We start from the raw sequence: 22206 nt of genomic DNA, 5'->3' as shown, positions 1-22206 counted from the left end.
AAAGCAAGAAATATGAATGTCATCTGTGAGGACTGTGTTCTAGAGGCTGTTGTGAGACTGAAAGAGTTTAGTGTGAAATAACTTGGCACAAAATAAGCCGTCCTTCCTCCCACAGATCCCAGCGGCATCGGATCAGACTGCAATTGATACCTGCAAGGCAAAAGCTTCTCCAGATGAGGTAAAAACTCATCCTCACTGTCAGAACCTCCATCGCTTCTGCACAGCCCTAACCAGCTCAATCAGTGCGTTTGTCTCACTAGCATGTTATTCCTCATTACCATTATATTGAGCACAATAAGGCTTCTTTTCTAACACCGTATGACTGCGAAAGAACTATATTTCTTCACTTGGATGAACCAGATAAACATACAATGATACATAAAGACATCAACAAGTGGTAATTTATGTAGATGGAATACAATTACACATGAGATGGTCCTACCTCAAAACAAACACTGCACACTTGACTAAGCACTTAATTGCACTGAATAATTTACATCTAGTTCTCAGAGAGAAAAAGAGAAAGTAAGAATGAAAAAAGGTAGATATATTTTACAAAATATGTAAACTTGTCCCAAAAAATACTTTATTTTTTAAGGAAACTGCATCTACACAGGATTCCCAACAACTTTAGTAGAAAGCTTGTGGTAAATCCACTTCATTGTAGGATGTAAGAAGTTTCTGCAGAGGACGGTGAGGGGAGCTGAAAGAGTCATTAAAGTGTCATGACTGTCTTCATGAACCTTTTGAATTCCTACCAACAGGCAAAGGGTAAGCTAACTTTAAAAGTAGAACCAACAGACTGCTACACAGCTTTTAAAGACCAGCTGAACTAGAGATTGTGAAATCATCATAAGAGCTGCTAATTGTGTGGTTTGATTTAGACAACTGAAGTGTTGAAAAACAACTCATGGAGGTTTTGAAGGTTTGAAGGTCACAACACAACTGTTTTTTTTTGTTTTTTTTTTGTTTTTTGTTTTTTTGTTTTGTTTTGTTTTTTTAATAATTTAGCTTTAGCCTTTCTTTAAAGTCCTTAGATCAGAGTAGAGAGAACTGCATCACCTGTACCACTGATTTAGAATTGTCTGCAACAACAACTCAAATATTGCAAAAAACAAAAACAAAACAAACAAAAAAAAACACTGTATTTCACATCTTTAATGCTAATATGCACCAATTAAAAGAACATAAAAGCTACACATGTTCAGAAATTGTACTTTCAGGTACCAGTACTTTATATTAACTCATGCTTAAACCTGTGCAAAACACATTTTTAGTAAACCAGCACAAATGGAAAGATAAACGAGGTGACAGCAGCTTTAGTTTGAAAAAGACATAAAAAATATAATTATGTCAGAAAAAAATGTCAGTCCCAATGCAGTAATATACATCCTTATAACAGACACACACACACACTCACACACGTCAAGACGCCAAGTTTATCTTTTCATTTAGACTCAAGTTTGAATCCTTACTTGAAAACACATTAAAACAATCTTTTTTTCTGCATTCAACATCATGTTTATGGTCTCAGACCTTGGTGGGAGAAGTAGCTGGACCTTCTGCATGCTAGTGCCTGAAGGTACATCCTTTTATTATGCATGTTAGTGCCTCCTCACACAATAGAGTCTGCATTCCCCTGAATAAATGAATATATTACCAGAGAATACAGGTTCCAGTTCAGGCCTGGAATTTTACATTTATTTTGTAACATTCTAAAGATTGCTATGACTTCTGATATGACTGCTTGGTGCATCAACCTTACTCATGTTTGGGAATTAATCTCTCACAGTATCCTGTGGCTGATTGCTCTGCTGCTTTTTGTGGGCGAGGATTTACCAGGACATGTTTCATTGTTTTTGCTTAGGTTTAATCTTCTTGTTACAGTTTGAACCTGCTCTGCTTCTGACACCGGTATGCCACCAACGTCACAGAAGCGCAGGAAAACAAAAGCTTTAATACAATTTTTCAGTTCACACACATAGTGCTGCATGTTTTTGGCTTGCAGCTTTAATAAACCACCGTCTCACTCTGACAGCTGTGTCATCTCGAGGCTGCGGTATTACTCACAGCTACACGGTGTCAGTGGTGACTACCGCGGGCTGGTCAGCCACTGATTATGTTCTGAAGCCCCCTCTCCAACTCATGCTACATTATAAATACATCTATGCCAGGCTTGCCCTATGACTTCAGGAAAATGTAGCAATTGTTTCAAAATAGCACATGTGGAATCCTCAAAAGGTGTTTGCATTGATTGCTATTACTGAAATTGAAGCATTTAAAGCCCATTCATGAATAAAAAATAAACATTTATTACAGTTCATAAAGTTGATGATTCATACCACTCTCCTTTATGTTTCATTACTAATACCTCCTTTTACACACGTCGCTGTAGTCCGTAGTATGTGGTCTTCTATTAACTGATCATCCTTCAAAAATGAAGGAAAACTCACTGGTATGTGTTTGTTTATAAAAGTCTAATAGGTTTATCTCTGCCCTATCTTTGATTCCCAATAATCTGTTACTTTGCCCAACACATTATGGTCAATGTTCCCACAATTAAATCAAAATATGGAGAAATAATACAAAGGTGCTCAGTATTAAAGCTGAGCTTTAATACTGAGCACTAATAATAATGTATAATAATGTATTCTGAAGAAGCTGCTGTCTAAAACCTGTAGATGTCTCAGTATTGTTTTATGTTGTTTTATGACCTCAACAGTGTTGCTGTTTGTTGATTATTGTAAAAGTGTGCTGCTTGTTCTTTCTATGTGTTCTTCCTTCTCCTCCAGGTCATTAATGTAACTAAGAATTTGTTCTTATTAACTCATCTGGTTAATTAAGGGTTAAATGAAAAAAATAAAATAAAACTGATACAATTTCACACTATAATTTAAAAGATTAAAGGTCTAGTGGTAATGGTTTGAAACGTTTGTTAAACCTTGATATGAGTGAAATGATTTCATGCTAATGGCATCCTTTTTGACCTGACAATATTTTCCCAAATGACTCAACAATTTAAAGACTCCACTGCATAACATAAAATATACCAGAACTAATGAATTTGGTCTAACAACCATAGGTTTTTTTGTAGCAGTCTGATTGACTTCACCCTTTACTCTGACATTCACGCTGAAAGTCAGACCCTGTTTGGCCGCGTCTGCATCCTGTCTGTCTGAGTGTTTGATGTGATGTGCTCAGTCTGCACTCATCTCTGGCTCGACCCAACAGATTCGTGAGAGAGAGAATCGAGTTCAGTGTTTTAACACTTCTGTAGTTTATTTCTATTAAAATATTCATCTTTTATACATTAACTTGAACAATAAATAGTTAGAATGTATTTACTTGTGAAACATGGAATTCAGATAAAACGTGAGCAAAAGAAACATGTTTCACCTTCTGTGTTGGGAGCAACACAGAAGGTTAGATGGAGATGAATCAACCACTCTGTCTACCTCTGCATAAGTTTATCAGGAGCACACACACTGTTTCTTGGGGCTGAACGTGATAGTTCTTCCTGAATATGGGAGGAGTAAAAAAAATAAATAAATAAACCTACAAAGTCTGCATGACTCAATCAAATCTCACCTGGGGCTTTTCAGGCTGTTATAAAAACATTCCCACAATTCCAGGTGGTATTAATCAGTGTGTGAAACCATCTCTGTAATGTGTTTTTCACTCTTGGTGAGCGGTCCTTGGTGATCATGCTGTGGACATGGGGACTACTGTGTGTTTAGAGAAGGTGTGTGCGGACTCTGATGTTTCTGCTCATTATAGTTCCCAGTCAGTTTGTCTGGCATCAGAAGATTAAAGCCAAACTTTGTCACAGATAATTGAAATATCAAATAGTTAAATCCAAACAACTACAATGGCTTGCACTCACTCACAGCTCTTTCAGTATGTTATAACCACAAGCTGCAATTTATCCACTAGTTTCAAGAGATATAGGTTTATATTTTAACAGTTCCTCATTTGAATTTCTCAAGGTGGTTGTACAAGTGATCAAAAACAACATAAAACATACTCAGCATGTGAAATGAACAGAAATGTCAAAGGATTTGATTAAGAGGTAACATATGGACCCAACAATGTATAAACCTGTCTTGTCTCGCCAGGTAGGAAATATCAGTCCCAGTGTCAGGTGCAACCGTGACTTTACAGCTCACATTTTAACTTCAGCTCTCCATTTAATTGTGAACATCAAAAATAAATGCCCAAACATGCACCAGAAACTTTGTCTTTCAAAAACCGAAATGCGCGTGGACACAAAATAAAAGAATCTAAGTAAAATAAAATCTCATCCCACTCTACCACCTATCCAGCCACCTACATACCCACCTACACACGTCCAATCCTCGTTCTGAATTTTAGCCATGCTTCTCTAAACTGATGTTCTTGTTATTTTCAACATGGGGAAAAAAAACGCCTCTTTAGACACACTTTTTAAAAATGTTGATACAGAATGAGCAAAACGTCCTAAAAAACGGTTTATTTATTAAGAATATTTCTGTAAGCATGTTCATTCTGCATCCATCTGTGTACAGTGCAGTCCATTATTTGTCCCTGTTGATGAAGTGATGCATATGCAGCATTGCAGTATTGTACTGCAGGTCTAAGCCTTTTCTGCTGTCTGCCAAAAGTGCCAAGCATGGATGGCTTCCAATCTTTTCTCAGCAGCCCATTTTTCTCCAGTAATCTGTTTGTTTTCTGTTGCACTTCTGCTTTGTTTCTCCATCCCTCTATTCTACCTTCTACTGCTTGAGTCCCGAGGTAGACTTCCTGTTGTCTTTCATTTTGTTCTCTTTTTCCCTTAATCCCCTTTTCATCCTTCTCCGTTTTTCTCTCCTTCTCTTTAATCCTTAAACCCTAAAAAAATCAGCATATTTTATTCCCCTATCCTCTGCATCCTTCCTTGATGTTTCCCCCTTTTCTGTCTCACTCACTTCCTTTTTCTCCAACAGATGGAGTGCGACAATTTCATCACCGTCCTTCAGAAAGTTAATGACACATTCATAGTATGTGGGACGAATGCTGGAAGCCCCAGATGCTGGATGCTGGTAAATATCTACAGATAAATTCCTTTGAGTTTCCCTGTCTCTGTTCCTGCTGCCATAAGTGCTTTCTGCAATAAATTGAGCCATCTGTAGAGCAGCTGCAAACAGCATTTATCCATTTCCTCACTTATTTTTTCTGTTCATAAAATGAAGGCTAACAGTTATTTACACTCAAAGAGAATGTTCTTACTTCAATATGATCCTTCACAGATAAATTGAAGTTTACCCAGTGAGTGAAGGGTAAAACAAGTAATGAGACAGATCTCAAGGAGACCTCCGCTTGGCTCCAATATCTTGCACCTTTCCCCTGCAGGTAAATGAGACGGTGCTGACAGACGTCCAAGGCGGTGGGATGATTGCGCCAGCCTCTCACATCTCACCTCCCTTCCCTTCGCAGAAGTCAATCAACTTGCCTGCAGGTAATGAACTCCCAAAAACGAAGCCTCTTTTCATTTCAAATATTCAGGTATAGATGAAAAGAGAGAAAATAGCAAAGATTTTATTTGTAATTTAATATTTGAGGGAGCAGTTGCTGCAAAACATCAGAATCTGCAGTACAAGTTCCAAGTCATTTAACAGCTGGTGAAAAATCTGAGTGATTTGGAATATTGGTTCTAAGTTAGGAACACTTACTGAATCCATTTTACACCCAAAATTGTGCCCAAGGAGTTACATTTGCAGGGAACAGAATGAAAACGTGGAAGTAAGATTAGAGGCAGACAAGGGATGGTCTTGTCTGCCTCTACCTCATTTCCACATGCCTCATATGTGGAAATGAGGTATATTTTTATGCATGTTCTTTGCATGTCAAGTTCAAGTTTATTTGTATAGCACATTTCAGCAACATGGTAATTCAAAGTGCCTCACCTCACATAAACATCATACAGTAACACATTATGAAACAAGCAATAAACATTACAGTTTGTCAAATGTCATCATTAAAATCATCATGCAAATACATAAAATATACAGTCAACAGAAGGATGCAATGTTATTTCTCTAAGCCATGCTTAAGACCTCCATGCTGCCTTAAAATGATTAAATGACACTATTTTCAAACTAAAATAAGCAGACATGTTATGATGTTGAAGATTACTTTTTACTTTTTGCAAATAGCTTTGGCAGTGCCTTTCCTGACTGAACTTCACTCATTCAGTCTTAGTTTTCCACCACTCATGTACTGTAAAGCGTAAAGGTTTTGCTACCCCTTGCATATTTAGTTTAAAGTAATCTTTGAAATTCACCAACATGTTTCTTTTGACTTGAAATAAAATTAGTGCCTAGCCCATACTTGTGTCTGATGCAGAATCTCTTTCTATTTGTCTGCTTTTTCTGTACATTAAATCTAAATCTAATGTCCATGCATTTGTTTGAGGCATAGAGATGAACAAGATAAATATTATTTGGGGAGTGACTGAGTGTTTTAAAGCAGTAGAAATTAGAAATTAATGAGTAGATCAATTTTCTTTAGCATTTGGTTCTCTAGAAGTGTTTCAATCTATTTCTAAAGCTTCTCCTTGGCACCTGCCTTACTCTGGAGTAAAGCCACCTTCAACTCTTCATATTAACTCAGCCTATTTGTGTCAGGAGCAACAACGTGACACTTATGAATCCTGGGCTGCCAAGAGCAATCTTGCTCTCATAATCATTTTCTATTCATGTCAGGAAGATGACTAAAGGTTTCTTTTCTGTGAAGTCCCTCGAAATATTAAGTGTAAAATGCTTTTGGATGATCATACAGACTCACCATAAAAGTTCTTATGTTGCCTAGTACTGAAAACTTTGATTTCTTATTTAGAATCATAATCAAACTATAGTTTCCTTATTTATTATATTTGGTTATAATTGGAACTTAATCACATAAAAGGTTTATTAATCTTGACTAAAAAATAGATTTGTTATAAAATCCACTGTGGGCTGAGTAACTTGAGTCATTTTGCAATATAAATAGCATTCCTTATTTTAGCAGATGACTAATCCTAACATAAGAACAAATTACTTATTTGACTTTCTTAAGCTACAGTTGAAGACAAGAACTGAAAATCACGACCAGTGTATCTAAATTAAATATTGCGTTCCAGTTGAACACAAAGTTTGTGAATACATGTTCTGGTACAGAGTCTGCATACATACAAGTGCAACTCAATTCATTCTTACCAGAATTCCTTCCTGGTCACTGTGCACAATAATGACTGAATCCTACTGGTTTCTATGATGCATTTGGAGCACATTTGAGGATGATGTGGTAGTAACATGGTACAATATACAAGACAGATTTATTGAGGTAAAAACTGAACAAGTAGAAATCCAATCTTTTTCTTAGAGATTGAATGCAGTTTTATCAGTAGGGCAGCCATGTTTTATGTTGAGGTCAGGGCCAACAGAAGAAGTCTATTTTAACAGGTTAAGTCATCAGTCTTGCTACTGAGAAATTCAAAATTTTGAGTTCAATAAACCCTTTGCAGTTACTAAAGTTGCAATTTACATCACAAAGTTTTTAGAAAATACTGTAGCGTGTTCTGTAGTCAGACTATTCCAGTGGCATTTCTATAGTCATCTGTGTCCTTAAGTATTCTGTAGTTAGATTGCTCCAGTGATTTTTCTGTAGTTATACATTTCCTAAATCAGTTCTGTGGTCAGGTGTTCTTGTGGAAATTTATGTTGCCATGGAGAAGAGGTTGTGAAGGGAATTGTGAAAATAACCTACAGTTCGTCTGTACGGCTTAGCAGTGGCTCACAACAGCAACTTAATGAAATGTTCCTACTTAAACCAGAGTTATAAGGTGTAGAGGGATAAAGCGTTACAATAGTTATTCAAAAAACTACCATAACAGACTCTGTATTAAATAGGGCTATGGTAAGTTTTTGAGACATATTTCATTTTATTTTTGCTTCATCCAGGGATGGAAATCCTATCATAAATTTTAAAAAGAAAAACTTAACAGCTTTGCTCCCCAGGTTTTGTATGGTCCCCAGTTAAGACTTAGATAATGCATACATTAATCTTAGTAAATTCAGTATATTGTTACAGCTCAGCATTGGCAGATCCCCGTACCTGATGTGAAAGGTACGACAACATCTGACCTATTTCTGTAAAGATATTTACTCAGTATTTTTCAAATCTAGCTTAGATTTATTTTTAATGTAAAGACAGTTTCATATACAAGGCTGGATTTACTTGCATCTGCAAATTAGACAAGACAAAGCTTTACAACACAAAAAAATAAGAGTCTTCAAATGAAACCCTTGACTGTGTAGGTATTAAGTCTTGCATAACTTTGCCTAAATAGGGCTGTACTAATTAAACTGACCTTCAGTAGTCATTGTGCATGAAGAGGGACTTGGAAATTGTGTGTTTCTTCAACCATCTAATGCAGATGGGCTGTTTGAAGAGGCACTTAAATCAGCGAGGGTTTGGGCTGTGCTGCGGGATGCTCCTCCACATGGGGGGGTTGATTGTGGATGCAATGAGTCGACCCCTTTGCTTGGGCTCAGTGGCATCTACATACTGATCAGTCCTGATTATGTTACTGCCATGATTTCAAATGCTTCCCCCTCTGCATTGCTATGGAGACACAGCTCTGCATTGGATTGTAACAATGTGGATATTTGTAGCTCATGGAAGCAAAGGCTGCTCTGCTTTATAATGTTGTCTTTACTTTGCTCTTGGCTCCGTATTCTCTGCCCTGCTTTTTTATATTCTGTCTTTGTCTTCCAGGCCCTACTTTTGTTCCTCTAAACTCTGTATTTAATGTTCTCTCCTCTTTGTCTTCTCCATTTTTCGCCGTAGTCAATTCTCTTCTGTCACTCCAGGCGCCCCTCTCCTCCATTTCAACCTTGTACTGATTTGTCAAGTGTGCCCTGTTTTTTATTACCTGCCACTCACCATTTCTTCTCCTGTGCATCTTTTGTTTTTCCTGCCTGTCTCAGATGGGAGTCTGTACTCGGCCATGTCATCAGTGGGAGGTCACGTCGGCTCGATCCGTCGTACATTTGGCTCCCAGAAACTCCTGAAGACGGAAAATATTTGGCTGCTGAGTGAGTAGGTGGGGGGGGAGTCACGCAGAAGGTATACACGCTTAGATAATTGCATATGGAGATGGTGGGTGGTTCTCTCTGTAAATCATCTACTATCGTTCCCATAGGGACAAAACCATGTAGGTGTATTCACGACTGCTGTCAAACTGTCTTTCCACTCAGATCCTCCTGGAGAATCTGACATGGTTCTTTTTTAAGATAGGAAATATCTCCACAAAAGTTGAAGTAATGCTTTAAGTTTAAACGTTGATGTGTTTGATCTCTGTGGATATATTTAAATCTCACCTGTAGGTCCTCAGTTTGCTGGAGCATCCATAATCCCTGCCTCGGAAAAGTACAAAGAGGAGATCTATTTCTTCTTCACGGAGTTCAACAAGACAGCCCGAGTGGATGAGGAGCCATACAGGGCCCGCATAGGTCGAATCTGCACGGTAAAGAGTCTGCAAACAGTTTTTTACCAAATACAATGTATATAAGCATAAAATTCAACATTTTCTGTGTCGGGTAAGCTAGAATTACCAAAATGTATATTTGCCAAACATCAGCCCAACATATAGCATATACAAATTCATGTGTCTATGCTTTTGAAAACATTTGGCAGCATCAGTGGCTTCAAATCCTATTGGGAATCTTCCCACTCTTCCATTTTTAGTCCTCTTCACTGATGTTCACTGTCTAGCTGGGTCACAGATGAGATCTACAGAAGCCACTTGTGTCCTTTATTGGTGGCACACTCATGGTTGATTGAGAAAATGTAAACCTTCACTCTGACTTGAAGAAACACTCCCTCATCCCCAGTAACAATTAAAAAAAAATCTTATTTTAACAGTGCCTCATACATTACCAGCATAATTTTATTTCATCCAACATAAAACTTAAAATCAAGGTGACCAATGTGTTTCTCTTCTAACCTTGCAAATATATTACCAATAAAAAAGTATTGAAAACTCCAGGACTGTACAGTGTGACAAATATGTTGTATTTGCAATGAAAAAAAACTCTGATGAATTACTGTGCTGATATTGCAAATGTCTGATAACATTGTAACCAAAGTCCGTTGTCTGGAGCAGAGAGTTTAGGTGACAGATGGGAGCTGAATCATTTAGGATTAAAATCAGATAAACATGTCTCTGTAGTTCTATGGGCTGCATTTCTTCACACCATGTAACTTTGTGCATCATATTCAAAATATGAAAATTTATCAATTTTTACGTAATAGAAGTTTTATTAAATGGCTCCTTAAGGCTGCTGAATATCCAGGTAGTTTTTAAAGAGGGCTAGAAGGGGCTAAGTGTTGATCTTGGGGTGTCACGCTAACATTAACGTAATGCGTTAAGCGCATACATAATTCAGACTAATTGAAGCTGTTGTCTTTTCTTAAGTGTTCATTAAAAATATTATCCACATAAGACTTTCTCATCAGAGGGTATTAGTGGGATGACCCAATCTGAGGTGGTTGATTTTACAACACTGTAAATCTTACAACACTGTATTTGTGGTAATGTCATCCATGCAAGAAATAAAATGTTCTCCTTCCTGAGGGATCAATTAGTAATGTAAGCAACTTAACAACTCAGTTATTCTCCAGTACAGTGCATATTGAATACCAGAGGTATGAACACTATTGATTACGGCTCCTCAACAACTAAAACAATTATTATAAATAACATTTCAAATGATAAAGTCGTATTTGGAGTCAGAACAGACCCAAATTCAGAGAAAAACTGTGGTGTAGCATTTAAAATAGACTTTGTTAGTAGGTTTGAATGTTGTTCTTGTATGGAGGTATAAATATTCATTTAAATAAGCAATAATGTGGGAAAACCTTTCTGAATGAAGTGTTCTGACTAAAATTAACATCAGTAAGTAAAAAAAGAAAAAAAGAAAACATTGCATGTTGTTAGCTCTATTTCTGAACCACTTTACTTGTTTTGATGAATAATTAGACAAAAGATACAAAATTGAAGATGCAGTGGATCTCCAGGTGTGAACTATGCTACATTTCCTATAAAATTATTTTAATGTTTTACTATTCCTCAGAAGACTGAATCTGTCATTGCAGAGTGAAAAAGTGCTGCCGCTTTGCTTGGAGGACGCTTTTAATCAAATGTTGCAATCAGCAGCGTCAAATCAGGTGTTTTTCTAATTAGCTCTCAAAGGCGAAGCACCTGCAGCTCTGTGTGAGCCATGCCTCATCCTCTAAATTCAAATCAAGAACTTAAATGTAATGGGGAAATGTTGAAGAGGTATATTTTCATGTTTACTGATCAATAACGAGTCTCAGGTCTTTATGAAATGTCTTAATTTCTTAAGTGATTTTTTTTTTTTTAGTTAGTTAGCATTTATTGTCTTTGTTTCTGGGAGGAACATGAATGAGTCCACCTGTTCTAGCTCTGGAGTGTCTCTAAGCAAAAGGGAAAATATATTTAAGGTTCAACAGTTTCCTTCAAACTGCAAAACCGCTGATATGACTGAGATCAGTCCGGAGGGAAAACATGAAACAGGTTTTCTCCTTTTTCACAAAGTCACTGAAAAAGAATGTGCAATTTATACATCTGAGTAGAAACTGTCATTATTATTTCAGAGACTGCTTATTGCGATAAAAAGTATAACTGCATATTTAATCACTGAGCTCTAAATGAAGTCAGTAGATAATTAATATCTTGGACTTAATAACCAAAGCTTTCTAAAATAAATAGTCAACTAATTCTTCTCAGAGGGAAATGAGGTTCTGCTGCTCTGTGTTGTGGGTCAGAACTATGTCACGGGCAATAAACACAAAGCGATTAGAAACACAATCAGCCTGCAGACCTGGCTGCCCCTTTGTGTCATTGTTAATAAGATCCCCTCTGTGTTTTTTCCAGGTGGATGAAGGGGGCATCAAAGCCCTCCTGGCAGACTCTTGGACCACCTTTATGAAGGCTCGGGTGATGTGTGGTGCAGGCAACACACAGCAGCAGTACAACAACATGAAGCAGGCTGTGGTCCTGACAGCTCAGGACAAGAGGGCTGGGGTCATGTATGGCCTTTTTTCCAACGCATGGTAGGTGCAAACATGGCAACCTTTTAATTCTACCCAATTCTACGGATTGGCTCTGTAAGAATGCTAAACACATGTACGATTTTGGAATACTGCTTCTTAGGACATGTTAAACCAATTGGAAGTGAGTGAATCCCCCAGCATAATGCTCATTGGATTGAAGATTTAATGTTGGAGTTGGATCTGGAAAAAATAAGATGTATAGTGAGTGGGTAGCAAGATGAATTTAGTAAGACCTGGTCAAAATTAATTATTTATGCTAAGGGCATATCAGTTATTTGTAGCTTACTGTGAGGTTTGTTTGATTATTTTCAGTTTTTTTTTTTTATGTGGAGATTGAGATGATTCAGTTTTTTTTTTGAAATTGTATGAATTAAACTCTATTTTAAACAAATAAATGATAAAGAAACTTATATAAAATAGAACATATTAAACCATTCAGCCAACTTTGTGATGACTGATGTTTTATAATTTACTGAATCTGATTGTTTAAAGCTAAGCATTTAAAATTAATTTATACCTGACTGTATTGGACTGAGCTCTAACTGATGAATGAGAATGAATTAGAGGCTGATGGGAAAAAAAAAAAAGAAAAAAAAAGGTTTGTACTAAACCTTTCACTTTTTTCACAAAGAGCATTGAAATAACCTTGATTCTCCATTTATGCTGTACGAGTAAAATCAACTCAATTATCTTGAGCTCAATAGTCATCATAGCCGTGGTGTTCAGAGACAAATCTTTTAATAAAAAAAATAGATGATTATGCTTTGCTTTTACCTTATTACAACCACAGAGTTTAAAATAATTTGAGATATTATGTAGCAAGTCAACACAAAGTTCAGTTCAAAATTTTCTTTACATATATAAATTAAAACATGTGAGCTGCATTTGATTGCAGCCCCCTTTACTCTGATACTTCTAAATGAAATCAAATGCAATCAACTCTAAGAAGTAAATTCCACTTGTATGGTTTAGTCAAAGCAGCCGTCTACCAGTAATTTCTACTTCCCTCTGTTGACAAGCCTTGTGGAGATGCAAATTACTTTTGGCAGCAGGACTTGTCACCTGCCCACGCTGCTAAACGCACCAATACTTGCTTTAAAAGCCATGGCCAGAAATTAGTCTGACCTGAATCTCATAGAGAATCTGTGGAGTGTTGTCAAGAAGACGACAGGAGGCACCGGAGCCAACAATGCAGAGAAGCTGAGGGCCGCCATTGAAGCAGTCTGGACTTCCTTAACCCCTTCAGTGCAGAGCCACCTCTGCATTGAAGCAGTCCTTCATACTGCAAATTCAGTTTCACTTTTTGAATTGAATTACTGACAGAAATGTAGTTTTCAATTATGTTTTATTTAATAAGATGCACTTTTAGGAAACAAAAGAAGATATTTCATATATCAAAAAGGAAGGAGTAAATGAGCATGAGCAGTGGCTAATCCTCGGTGCACCACATACTAATCTAATTTGCATAGAAATTAAAAAGATGTAAAATATTAGGGTAACAAAAAAATGCTTCTAATTTCTTGTTTCAAGGTGAAAGGTTGAATAAATAAGTTTCCCACATGACAACTTAAATACCTTTTCGAGGATTAATTAACTTTTTCCTCCATTGTAGGGGAAGAACGGTGGTCTGTGCCTATTCCATCGAAGATATTGATCGAGCCTTCTCTAATTCTAAACTGAAAGGCTACAGCAGCTCATTCAGTGGCAGTCGACCAGGGATGGTAAGAAAATTTGCCTTTTTGTTCCCTTTATTTGTCACAGTGCAGAGACAATATGTGTAAAAGCATGAATCAGTCTGTAATTTAGTGACTAACATGCTATTTTAAAAAAGGTAATAAGGGAGAAGCAATTTTATGCTCTTTATCCAAGCCATGTTTTGCTTTTTGTACAATCCAGTCTGATGTAAATCCATTATTCTGCCTTTCTCTTCAGTGTGAACGTAAAGGTCCATCAGCAGACACTCAGAACAACATCAAAAACCTTGGCGTGATCAGATACTACCCTGAAATAGAGGATGTAATTCGGCCGGTTGGTGTGAATCCACTCGACCTCCCCACAGATGATCAAATCACCCACGCTGTCGCGGATATTGTCCTGGCAGTCAATGATGAGCATTACACTGTCCTGTACCTCGGAACAGGTACGTGTGCACATCTGTGTGTCAAAATGATGAGAGTGGCTACATGTGTAACATTTTGTTTAGAGAGTTTTCATTTTTTAGAAAAAAAAAATAAAAATCCATGTTTACACCATAAAATTTCAAAATTTGACTGTTTTAACTTATTTTATACCTGCTCTTTCTGGAAAATTGCTTGTTCTGAACCCAGTTATTTCATTTCCTCTCAGTTCTGATGGATTGGCGAATGAATAAACTGCCACTGAAAGAGGAGATCATTGTTACTCACCATTGGTGCAGCGTTACAGTGTCAAGAATTCAATTTTTGTAACAGTTTTTTTTTTTAAACAAACAGTTTTAGAAAATCTTACTTCATTTAGTTTAGAGGAGAATTTATGGGAAGTTTATTTTAGTATCCATTTACCTCAGGTTAAGGAGGTGGCAGTGTTTGTGAGCTACAGAAAACTAAACTCATGTTGACACTATTCATCATTATTGTCATCATCAGCTTTATTAAAGACACAAATAGGTCCATAGGAAAATAATAATAATAATAATAATAATAATAATAATAATGATAATAATAATAAACAATCACATTGATCAAGTAGTTTTCATATCAGATGAATTTGACTAAGAAAAGCATGTAAATTCTTGGTTAGTGATGTCCTTTCACCATCCTGTGTTCCATGTCTCTCTGGTAACTATGGGCAGCCTTAGTTACCATCATGCATTTTACTGCTTTTGCATCAGAGGAGAATTACACCATAGCATCAGGATACATGGTATACAGCAGATTCACCACTTTTAGCTGCCAAGCACCCGTAATAATTGCAGTAGGATTCAGAGATGTTTCTATAGAGATGCTAAAAACCAAAAACACAGCATTCTCTTACATGCTGATAATGTAGAATGTGTACTTTAATTGATCCTGATGTTATTAGCTTTAATTGTTTTACGTGCATCAGATTTAATCTCTTGCCTCTATTTCATAGCAGAGCAAATCTTTTGAGTCCTTGATTGATCAACTAGCTGGCGTCCAGAGCTATAGGCCATCCATGTCTTTTAATGTAAAAAGTTATTGATTTTCCACACATCACTGGACATTCAGAGGTTTTTACTGGATCTAAGGGTGCATTCACACCAGCCCTGTTTTGTCTGCTTTAATCAAACTTTGTTTTGTTTGCCTAGAGAGTCCAGTTCATTTGGGGAGGTGTGAATATATAATTTAACTCTGACAGAGACCAAAAAAAGCTTTGATTCACCTACAACCCTTGCTCTCAGTTCAGTTCAACTGAACATTAGTGCGGTTCAAAAGCATATGAATACAACCAAAACAAAAAGTCTAGTGCCAGCAGGTTAAATGGCTCATTGCCATTTTACAAAGACAACAGAAAAATCTTACAACTACTAATATTTAACACTACTTCATATTTGTTTACTTTTTGTGAAGAAGCAATTTGCGGTTTTGTGTTTTCTTCAAATGTTTTTGTGTTGTCTGCTTCAGCGGGTCTTGGTGCAGCGCCACCACAGGTGAGGAGGTAAACAGGTTACTTAAAGCTATTGGTTTGTTTGACATAGTGCAGTGTGGGAGTAAACTGCACCATTTGAATTTGTAACAAATGTTGCCCTTTTGGTCTCCAGTTGAACCAGATTATCAGGTGTGACAACAACCTTAGTGTGTGATGACAGAGCAAGAGAGATAACGTATGAAGGACTGAGCAGAACTCGAGATGTGAAAAAATACTGATTGCACTACATAACTACTGAGCTAAAACTGCAGAAATTTCAAAAAAGAATTTTTTGAAAATTGTCAAAATTGTGTCCACATACATTCTAAGAGTTACCATCTGTCACCTCCCTTCAGTCAAAGCAGTGACTCTGAGGCACAGCTGTTGCTTGTAGCAGTTCATCTAAAAATTGTGTTGCCTTCAAGAGCATTGCTATGGCAACCATCACAACTTGTATCCTCATGCTCTGTATGTTCTGAATGTGTCACAACTCTGAAGTTCACCAAAAAGATGTTTGTCGTTTCTCTCATTACTACAGTGGCTGTGTTCCTGTCATTCATCAGGCCTTTCTGGGTTGGGTGTATTTTTAGCAGACAGAAACGAATGTAAAGTTAAAAAAAAAGAAAAGGTTGATGGCCGCTCACTGTGGGCTTTACTAACTGTGTCAGTTATAGCTGTGGAAAGGGACAGTAATGAACAGCTGTGGATTTCTATGCTGGCCTAAAAAGAAAGTAGAACAGTTTGATTCGCTCTTCAAACTGAGGCCAGGGAAAACATTGCATAGAAATTTACTTTTTAATTTTGTTGATTTCATTTTCTGCACCCATAGATGCAGGCCTTGTCATTTGTGGATTTGTGGTTTGCCATAAAAGGTTTTCATTTTAAACACTTTTGATGTTACCTTGCCGTCACTCAGAGTGCAGGGTGTGAATATTCATCATGCACCAAGTGAAGCTCATCAGTCATCATAATTACTTTCAAAGAGCCTTTTATATTTGTGCAAATCATGGAGAGAAGTTACCTCTATGAAATTATTCAGCGTCAAATAAGGGAAACAGGATTAGTTTCAAAAAGTCAAAGCCAATCAAATGAGCAGCTGTGGGTTTGTATTGAGTCCAGCGACGATAAAAAGGACATTTTGGCAGACTGGGGTTATAACTCCTCACCACTGAGGGAGAGTCCAGTAAATATGTTTCATAAACATGAAAAAGGCTGAAAAATTAGGTTTTGCAAAAGCTAATTGTAAGATGTTCGTCCATAAAGCAAACGTCACTGAGTGCTCAAGCTATAACTGTAGTAATACTGGCTTACAAAGTGAAACAAGACAACCGCATACAGTTTAAACCAGAAGCATGCATGCACTGTATAAACGAACACACGTTTTTTCACTGTCAGATATTAAATCAGACTAACCTTCCCATGTTGTAGGTCAGTTAGAGTTGCCAAAATTATTTCTGTTTCCTAAATGCCTGAAAAATAAAACTAAAACTGAACTCAGTTTTAGTTTATTCACATTAATAATTTTCAAAGTCAAACAAAACAAAATGAAGAGAAAACATTGCAAGAAATTTGTCAATGTGTAACAAAGTGAAAACGAAACTTTGACAATATCGGTAAAAAGATTTATATCAGAATGGTGTGTTTTTTATGATTTGAGGTTTGTTATCTACTTTTTGCTTTAGAAAGCAGGAGAAAAGAGAAAGCAGAAAACAAATTACTCAAGTTTAATGTCACTGAGAAGAAACTTCTGGTTTTAACTGTAAATCTGTCTTAAGTTGCATAACAGATACCTTGATATATATCAGATATGAACCGTCTATTGGATGGGGAGCACAGAATATGGTTAAATATGTATGTTTTAAATTGGATCTTGAAAACAGATTACATTTGATACTTTGAAAATAAGTTTCCAAAGCTATTTTCAAACTAACTGCCATAAAGTAGAAAAAAAAAAAAACCCTTTATTCAGTTTTCACCCATTTAGTAATGCGGCTAGGTACAAATCTTGTTTATAACCAGAAAGTCTCCTGGGTTTGGAAGCTAAAATAAATCATTTAAGAACACTGCCTTTGGACAAACTAATAAAGTGTCGCCATGCTCCTAATAAGTAAAAGCGCATTTTACTGTGATTTAAACAACTTGCACTGGTCCCGCTGGGATACAGTGAACCAAGCCAGCAGGGTGAAGCAGTATTTGACTAAATTAATTTCTTCAGCTTTTGATCACGACCCAGGAAACATTTAAAAGGATTAAATTGATTTTTAAAATGCCAGTTCATGTTTTTGTTTTTTTTATCTGTAGCAACCAAAACAAAACAAGGACATATTGTTTTTTCCTTGAACAATGCTGTGAAAGGTAAATAATTGGTGCAAAGGCTTTACTTTTCCACATAAAGTTAACTTGATTCAATTTAAACCACGATGGAATGAGATTGGAATTAAAATTATTAGTATCTTGTTACAGATACTAATTTCATTGAAGCTACATTTTATCATGGGTATCATAAAGAGGTGAGCCACAGAACTTTACCGCAGGGCTCACGGGCATCTGTGCATTCATGAAAAATAAATGTATAAAATTGATGCGATTCCACAGGGATTTGTGTGGAAGCTCGGAAACACACTCAAGTGATGCCTCTTAAACGTTGAGGGCAATCTGAAAACAAAATCACTGGGGTGGATGTGAGGAAATATTCACATGAGACCTCTGCCAAACTCTAAGTGTCTACTTGTCTATTATAACTAAGGGAAAACATGGATTTAAAAAAGTAGCATTAGTTTAGAGATTCACTTGCTCCGTGGTATGGCAATGCAGTAGGATGGAAAGCTCACAGATAATCTTTTTTTAGAAGAAGCTCTTAGAGCTTTTGCTGCACTTCAGGCTGAGCCAAGAGAAGTGCAAATGGATTCCTAAAAGCAATACAGAAGAACCTTTCAGAAGGACTAAAGCCAGACAAATTAGCCTGCTTTTATTTAACTTACATTTTCTTCAGTATGCAATCTTGATTTTTGAAAAAATATCTGTTTTGTAAAACCAGTTGAACTAAAATTGTAATTTAGAGATGCAACAATCAGAGATTTTGTGACTGGTTTCTGACTCCGTCAGGCTGGTCTCAGTTTTAGCCAGTTATTCTCTGTCTTTCCGGAAACAAAAGAATCACAGCATATTAACTTTACAGAATATATTGTTTTTACATATTACAGGTTTCAAATGTGGCATAGCCTAAGCACTTCCCCTGCTAATACAAATAAGTATTTTCTACTGTCAGATGTATTAAATTACTAATGCAATTAATTTAACTCTGTAAGGATACATACCTTTTGTGATCAACCTTTAATTATTCCCATAAAAAGCAGGAGCTACACTGTAGTTCATCATTACTTTATAAAACAAACATTTTGGTTCACAATCACAAGCTAAAACATAATTGAGCAAACTGGACTCAGTCTAAAATTACCATGTATAAATTTACCATTTTTCATATTCTTTATCTTAATTCAATGAGGGTATAAATGAAATGTTATGCAAACAATTTTGGCAGCGGATTTGTTTTGAAATTAAAGTGAGTTTTTTTTCCTCTGAAAATTGACTTTATTTAGGTTTCCTGTAAAAAACTTGAACATGAGATAAAACTCATGTTCAAAAATATCTGTTTACTTTTCTGTTTTTATTTTAATAATGTTTCTTTGCAAGACAAGTTATAGCATGCAATCGTTTTATACCCACTAAAAACTAGAAGTGCATCATATTATCATTGTACCTTTTTATCACATGATCTATTTAAAATAATCAGCTTTCACGACATTTCCTGCTTCACCATGTTCTGTGACACAGAATCATATTCTTCCAAATTACACTAGCTTTATTAAAGGGAATGGGAAGAACTGCATCAAATATGCATAAGAGCAGCAATACTGTAGTTCGATGGCTGAAAGATGCAGTTTTTATTTCAGCTAAAAAGTTCCTTAGCTGAAATAAAAATAGTAGACCTGTAAAAGCCTGCAGAGTAACTGAAGCAGTCAATATATCCATCAGTAGACTGTTAGAGGTGAAAAAAGGATCCATACTAAAAAGATTCATTTTACCTGAGTAAGTCAGTGACAGATTGTCCACCACAGGCACAAAGTGGTTTTGAGTGTTTTGGCCATGGAGGTTATACAGAAGCTTTCCTCAGGGCTGAAGAAATGTCAGAGATATATATCTGTTTCAGCCTGACTTCATGTTACAGATTAGAAGTTATACTCCTTTATTTGCTGCTGTGCTTGGAAAGTCACACAGCAGAGGCCCATCTGGTTTATCAAAATTTCAGTCGGGACAGAAAATCAAAGTTGAGAGAAGTAAAACAGATTATTTACGTAAAATAAGGGGATGTTTGAGTCAAAGCTATGAAAAAGCTTCCCTAGCTTCTTGTCTTCAACTAATTAAAAATAAACTTGTGTAATTGTGGAGATTTAAAGGTAAAGTGTGAAGCTTTTTACCTTTAAACAAATGTCCCCTCAGCAGTTTCTACCTGGATAAATATAGCTAAAAACAAGATTTACCAAGCAGATGTCACAGGAGTTCAGTAACGTCACCCTTTCCCCTTCAGCTGTTTCTTTTTGTGCTGATACGCTGGTTTGATAAAAGAGCTGAAAATAGCTGCAGACTGGATTAAAGAATCATGAGAATAAACAGAAAAGAATTGAGAAAGTTATCTTTGACAACACGGAAGGATTTGAAGTCCATGAAAACAAAAGAGACAAAAGAAAACCAAGTGACAGCAAGAACCTGATTGTCTGATTATAAATGAGAAAGTGCCTGACAGGCAGAGTATTCAGGAAATGAAAATGTACAATAAAAAGCATCACAGTTCCCCAATTTTAGAGTGGAGAAGGTAAAACAACATTTTATGTGACAAAAGACCAAAAAATAAAAACAATCTGGGACTCATTTTTACATCAAACTGACAGGTTATCTGGAGAAGAAGAAGAAGTTGTTTGTAGACAATAAAAACGAGCATTGTTAAGAAGTGAGAAGAAAAATGAACTATTAGAAATAAAACCCTGCAGGGAAATAGCAGCCGACGGTGGCAAGACTGAGATACTGTAAACAGTGTAAGCTGTGGCTGCTCAGATGGTAGGGGCACAGCCTGTTGGGCAAAAAAGTGATGGCTCATAGCTGAAAATAATGACTCATCATTTTTCAAACTGAGAGTGCATGCACTATTGACTAACGGAGTAAAGCTGTACAGTCATGTCTGGAATTTCAGCTGCATCTTTTTATCTGTTGGAACTTTGTGCACTTTTATCCATAGAACAGACAAAACAATTTTTCCGTTTAAATTACAAAGCTTCATACAATCCTTTGTCACTGGGCTGCATGATTTGTGTAGTGTTAAAAATCAATTCTTGTTGCTGACAACAAAAACACAAATGGACACAAATGGTGAAAGTGGCCAATAGAAACAATTCAATCATTTAACCTAGCAACATGAATACATTTCATTAAGTCAGAGGTTTATCTTGCTTTTCCCCCCAGCCTGCTGCGCATTAGAGCAGAACTTTGAATCCAGACAGCAGACCAATAAATGAGTTTCTTGGTAATCAGCTCCCTTGTCACTCTGTTAGAGCAGTGACATGCTGCTCCACCAGCGTATTTACATATTTAAAAGATGCATTGACTTGAACAGCCATGGGACAAAAGAAACTTTCAATGAGTGTCACTTTGTTCTTGGAAAAACTAAGCTGATCAGTCTGTGAAATGGCTTATAATTTGCAATAATTTGATTTAGCTGTTTTCTGCATAACTTTAAAAGTCTTTTAAATTGCCATTGGGGAAATTTGGTCATCTGTTTAAAAATCCTTTACAGTTTGCTGAAGACACTAGTTGTTCCAAGTTCGAGTTTGAACTGTTGAACAAATGACTTCTGATTTGACTTTAGAATACTTTTGGATAAAGAAGAGTTTCTTGTGATGGTCTCAATAACTGTAATGTCTTCAGGTCCTGTGGCTGCAGAGCATTTCACATTTCTGTGCTAATGATTTTTATGAAGTATTTGTGTTGAAATGTTGTGCTTTTGTCTTTCCTCTGATCATGGCCCTCTGCATAGAGGATGAATATGTTTGGTTTAGTCTTGCCTATCTAAAAGAACATTATTTCTGACATGCAACATGTGATCCGTGGGATATATGATGAACGTGTGTGTGTGTGTGTGTGTGTGACCTTCAGGTGACATTGCTGGCACATTTACACTGATAATCCTAACTACTAAATCAGAGTCGTGTGCTTAACTATTTTGAATCGCAGACTTCAAGTTGTTTGTAAATGTTCTTTAATGATGTTCCAGATTAATGGAAAGCCTTAGTTGCTCATTTATTAAATCTTCATTTTATGGTTAAAGCTTTTCTATCACATCATTGTTGGTGCCTTTCTTCCTTGTAAAACATATATTTTATCTTGTATCCA

The 22206-nt window shown here is 36.4% G+C and overlaps 1 protein-coding gene across 1 annotated transcript in view; it reads left to right on the top strand.

Annotated features, from left to right (window-relative positions):
* LOC103155239 (semaphorin-7A-like) overlaps positions 1-22206 on the top strand; it is a 38694-nt gene that overhangs the window by 4169 nt on the left and 12319 nt on the right. Inside the window, exons 2-9 of the mRNA XM_016663390.1 lie at positions 116-178; positions 4962-5057; positions 5368-5473; positions 8985-9092; positions 9384-9523; positions 11957-12135; positions 13748-13856; positions 14068-14275. Of these exons, the coding sequence (XP_016518876.1) occupies positions 116-178; positions 4962-5057; positions 5368-5473; positions 8985-9092; positions 9384-9523; positions 11957-12135; positions 13748-13856; positions 14068-14275 (1009 nt within the window). The remainder of the gene's footprint in view (positions 1-115; positions 179-4961; positions 5058-5367; positions 5474-8984; positions 9093-9383; positions 9524-11956; positions 12136-13747; positions 13857-14067; positions 14276-22206) is intronic.

The sequence above is a fragment of the Poecilia formosa genome, unplaced genomic scaffold (assembly GCF_000485575.1).
Source record: "Poecilia formosa unplaced genomic scaffold, Poecilia_formosa-5.1.2 Scaffold418, whole genome shotgun sequence".
In the NCBI taxonomy this organism is placed as follows: domain Eukaryota; kingdom Metazoa; phylum Chordata; class Actinopteri; order Cyprinodontiformes; family Poeciliidae; genus Poecilia; species Poecilia formosa.
This window is presented reverse-complemented; position numbering and strand designations above follow the sequence as displayed.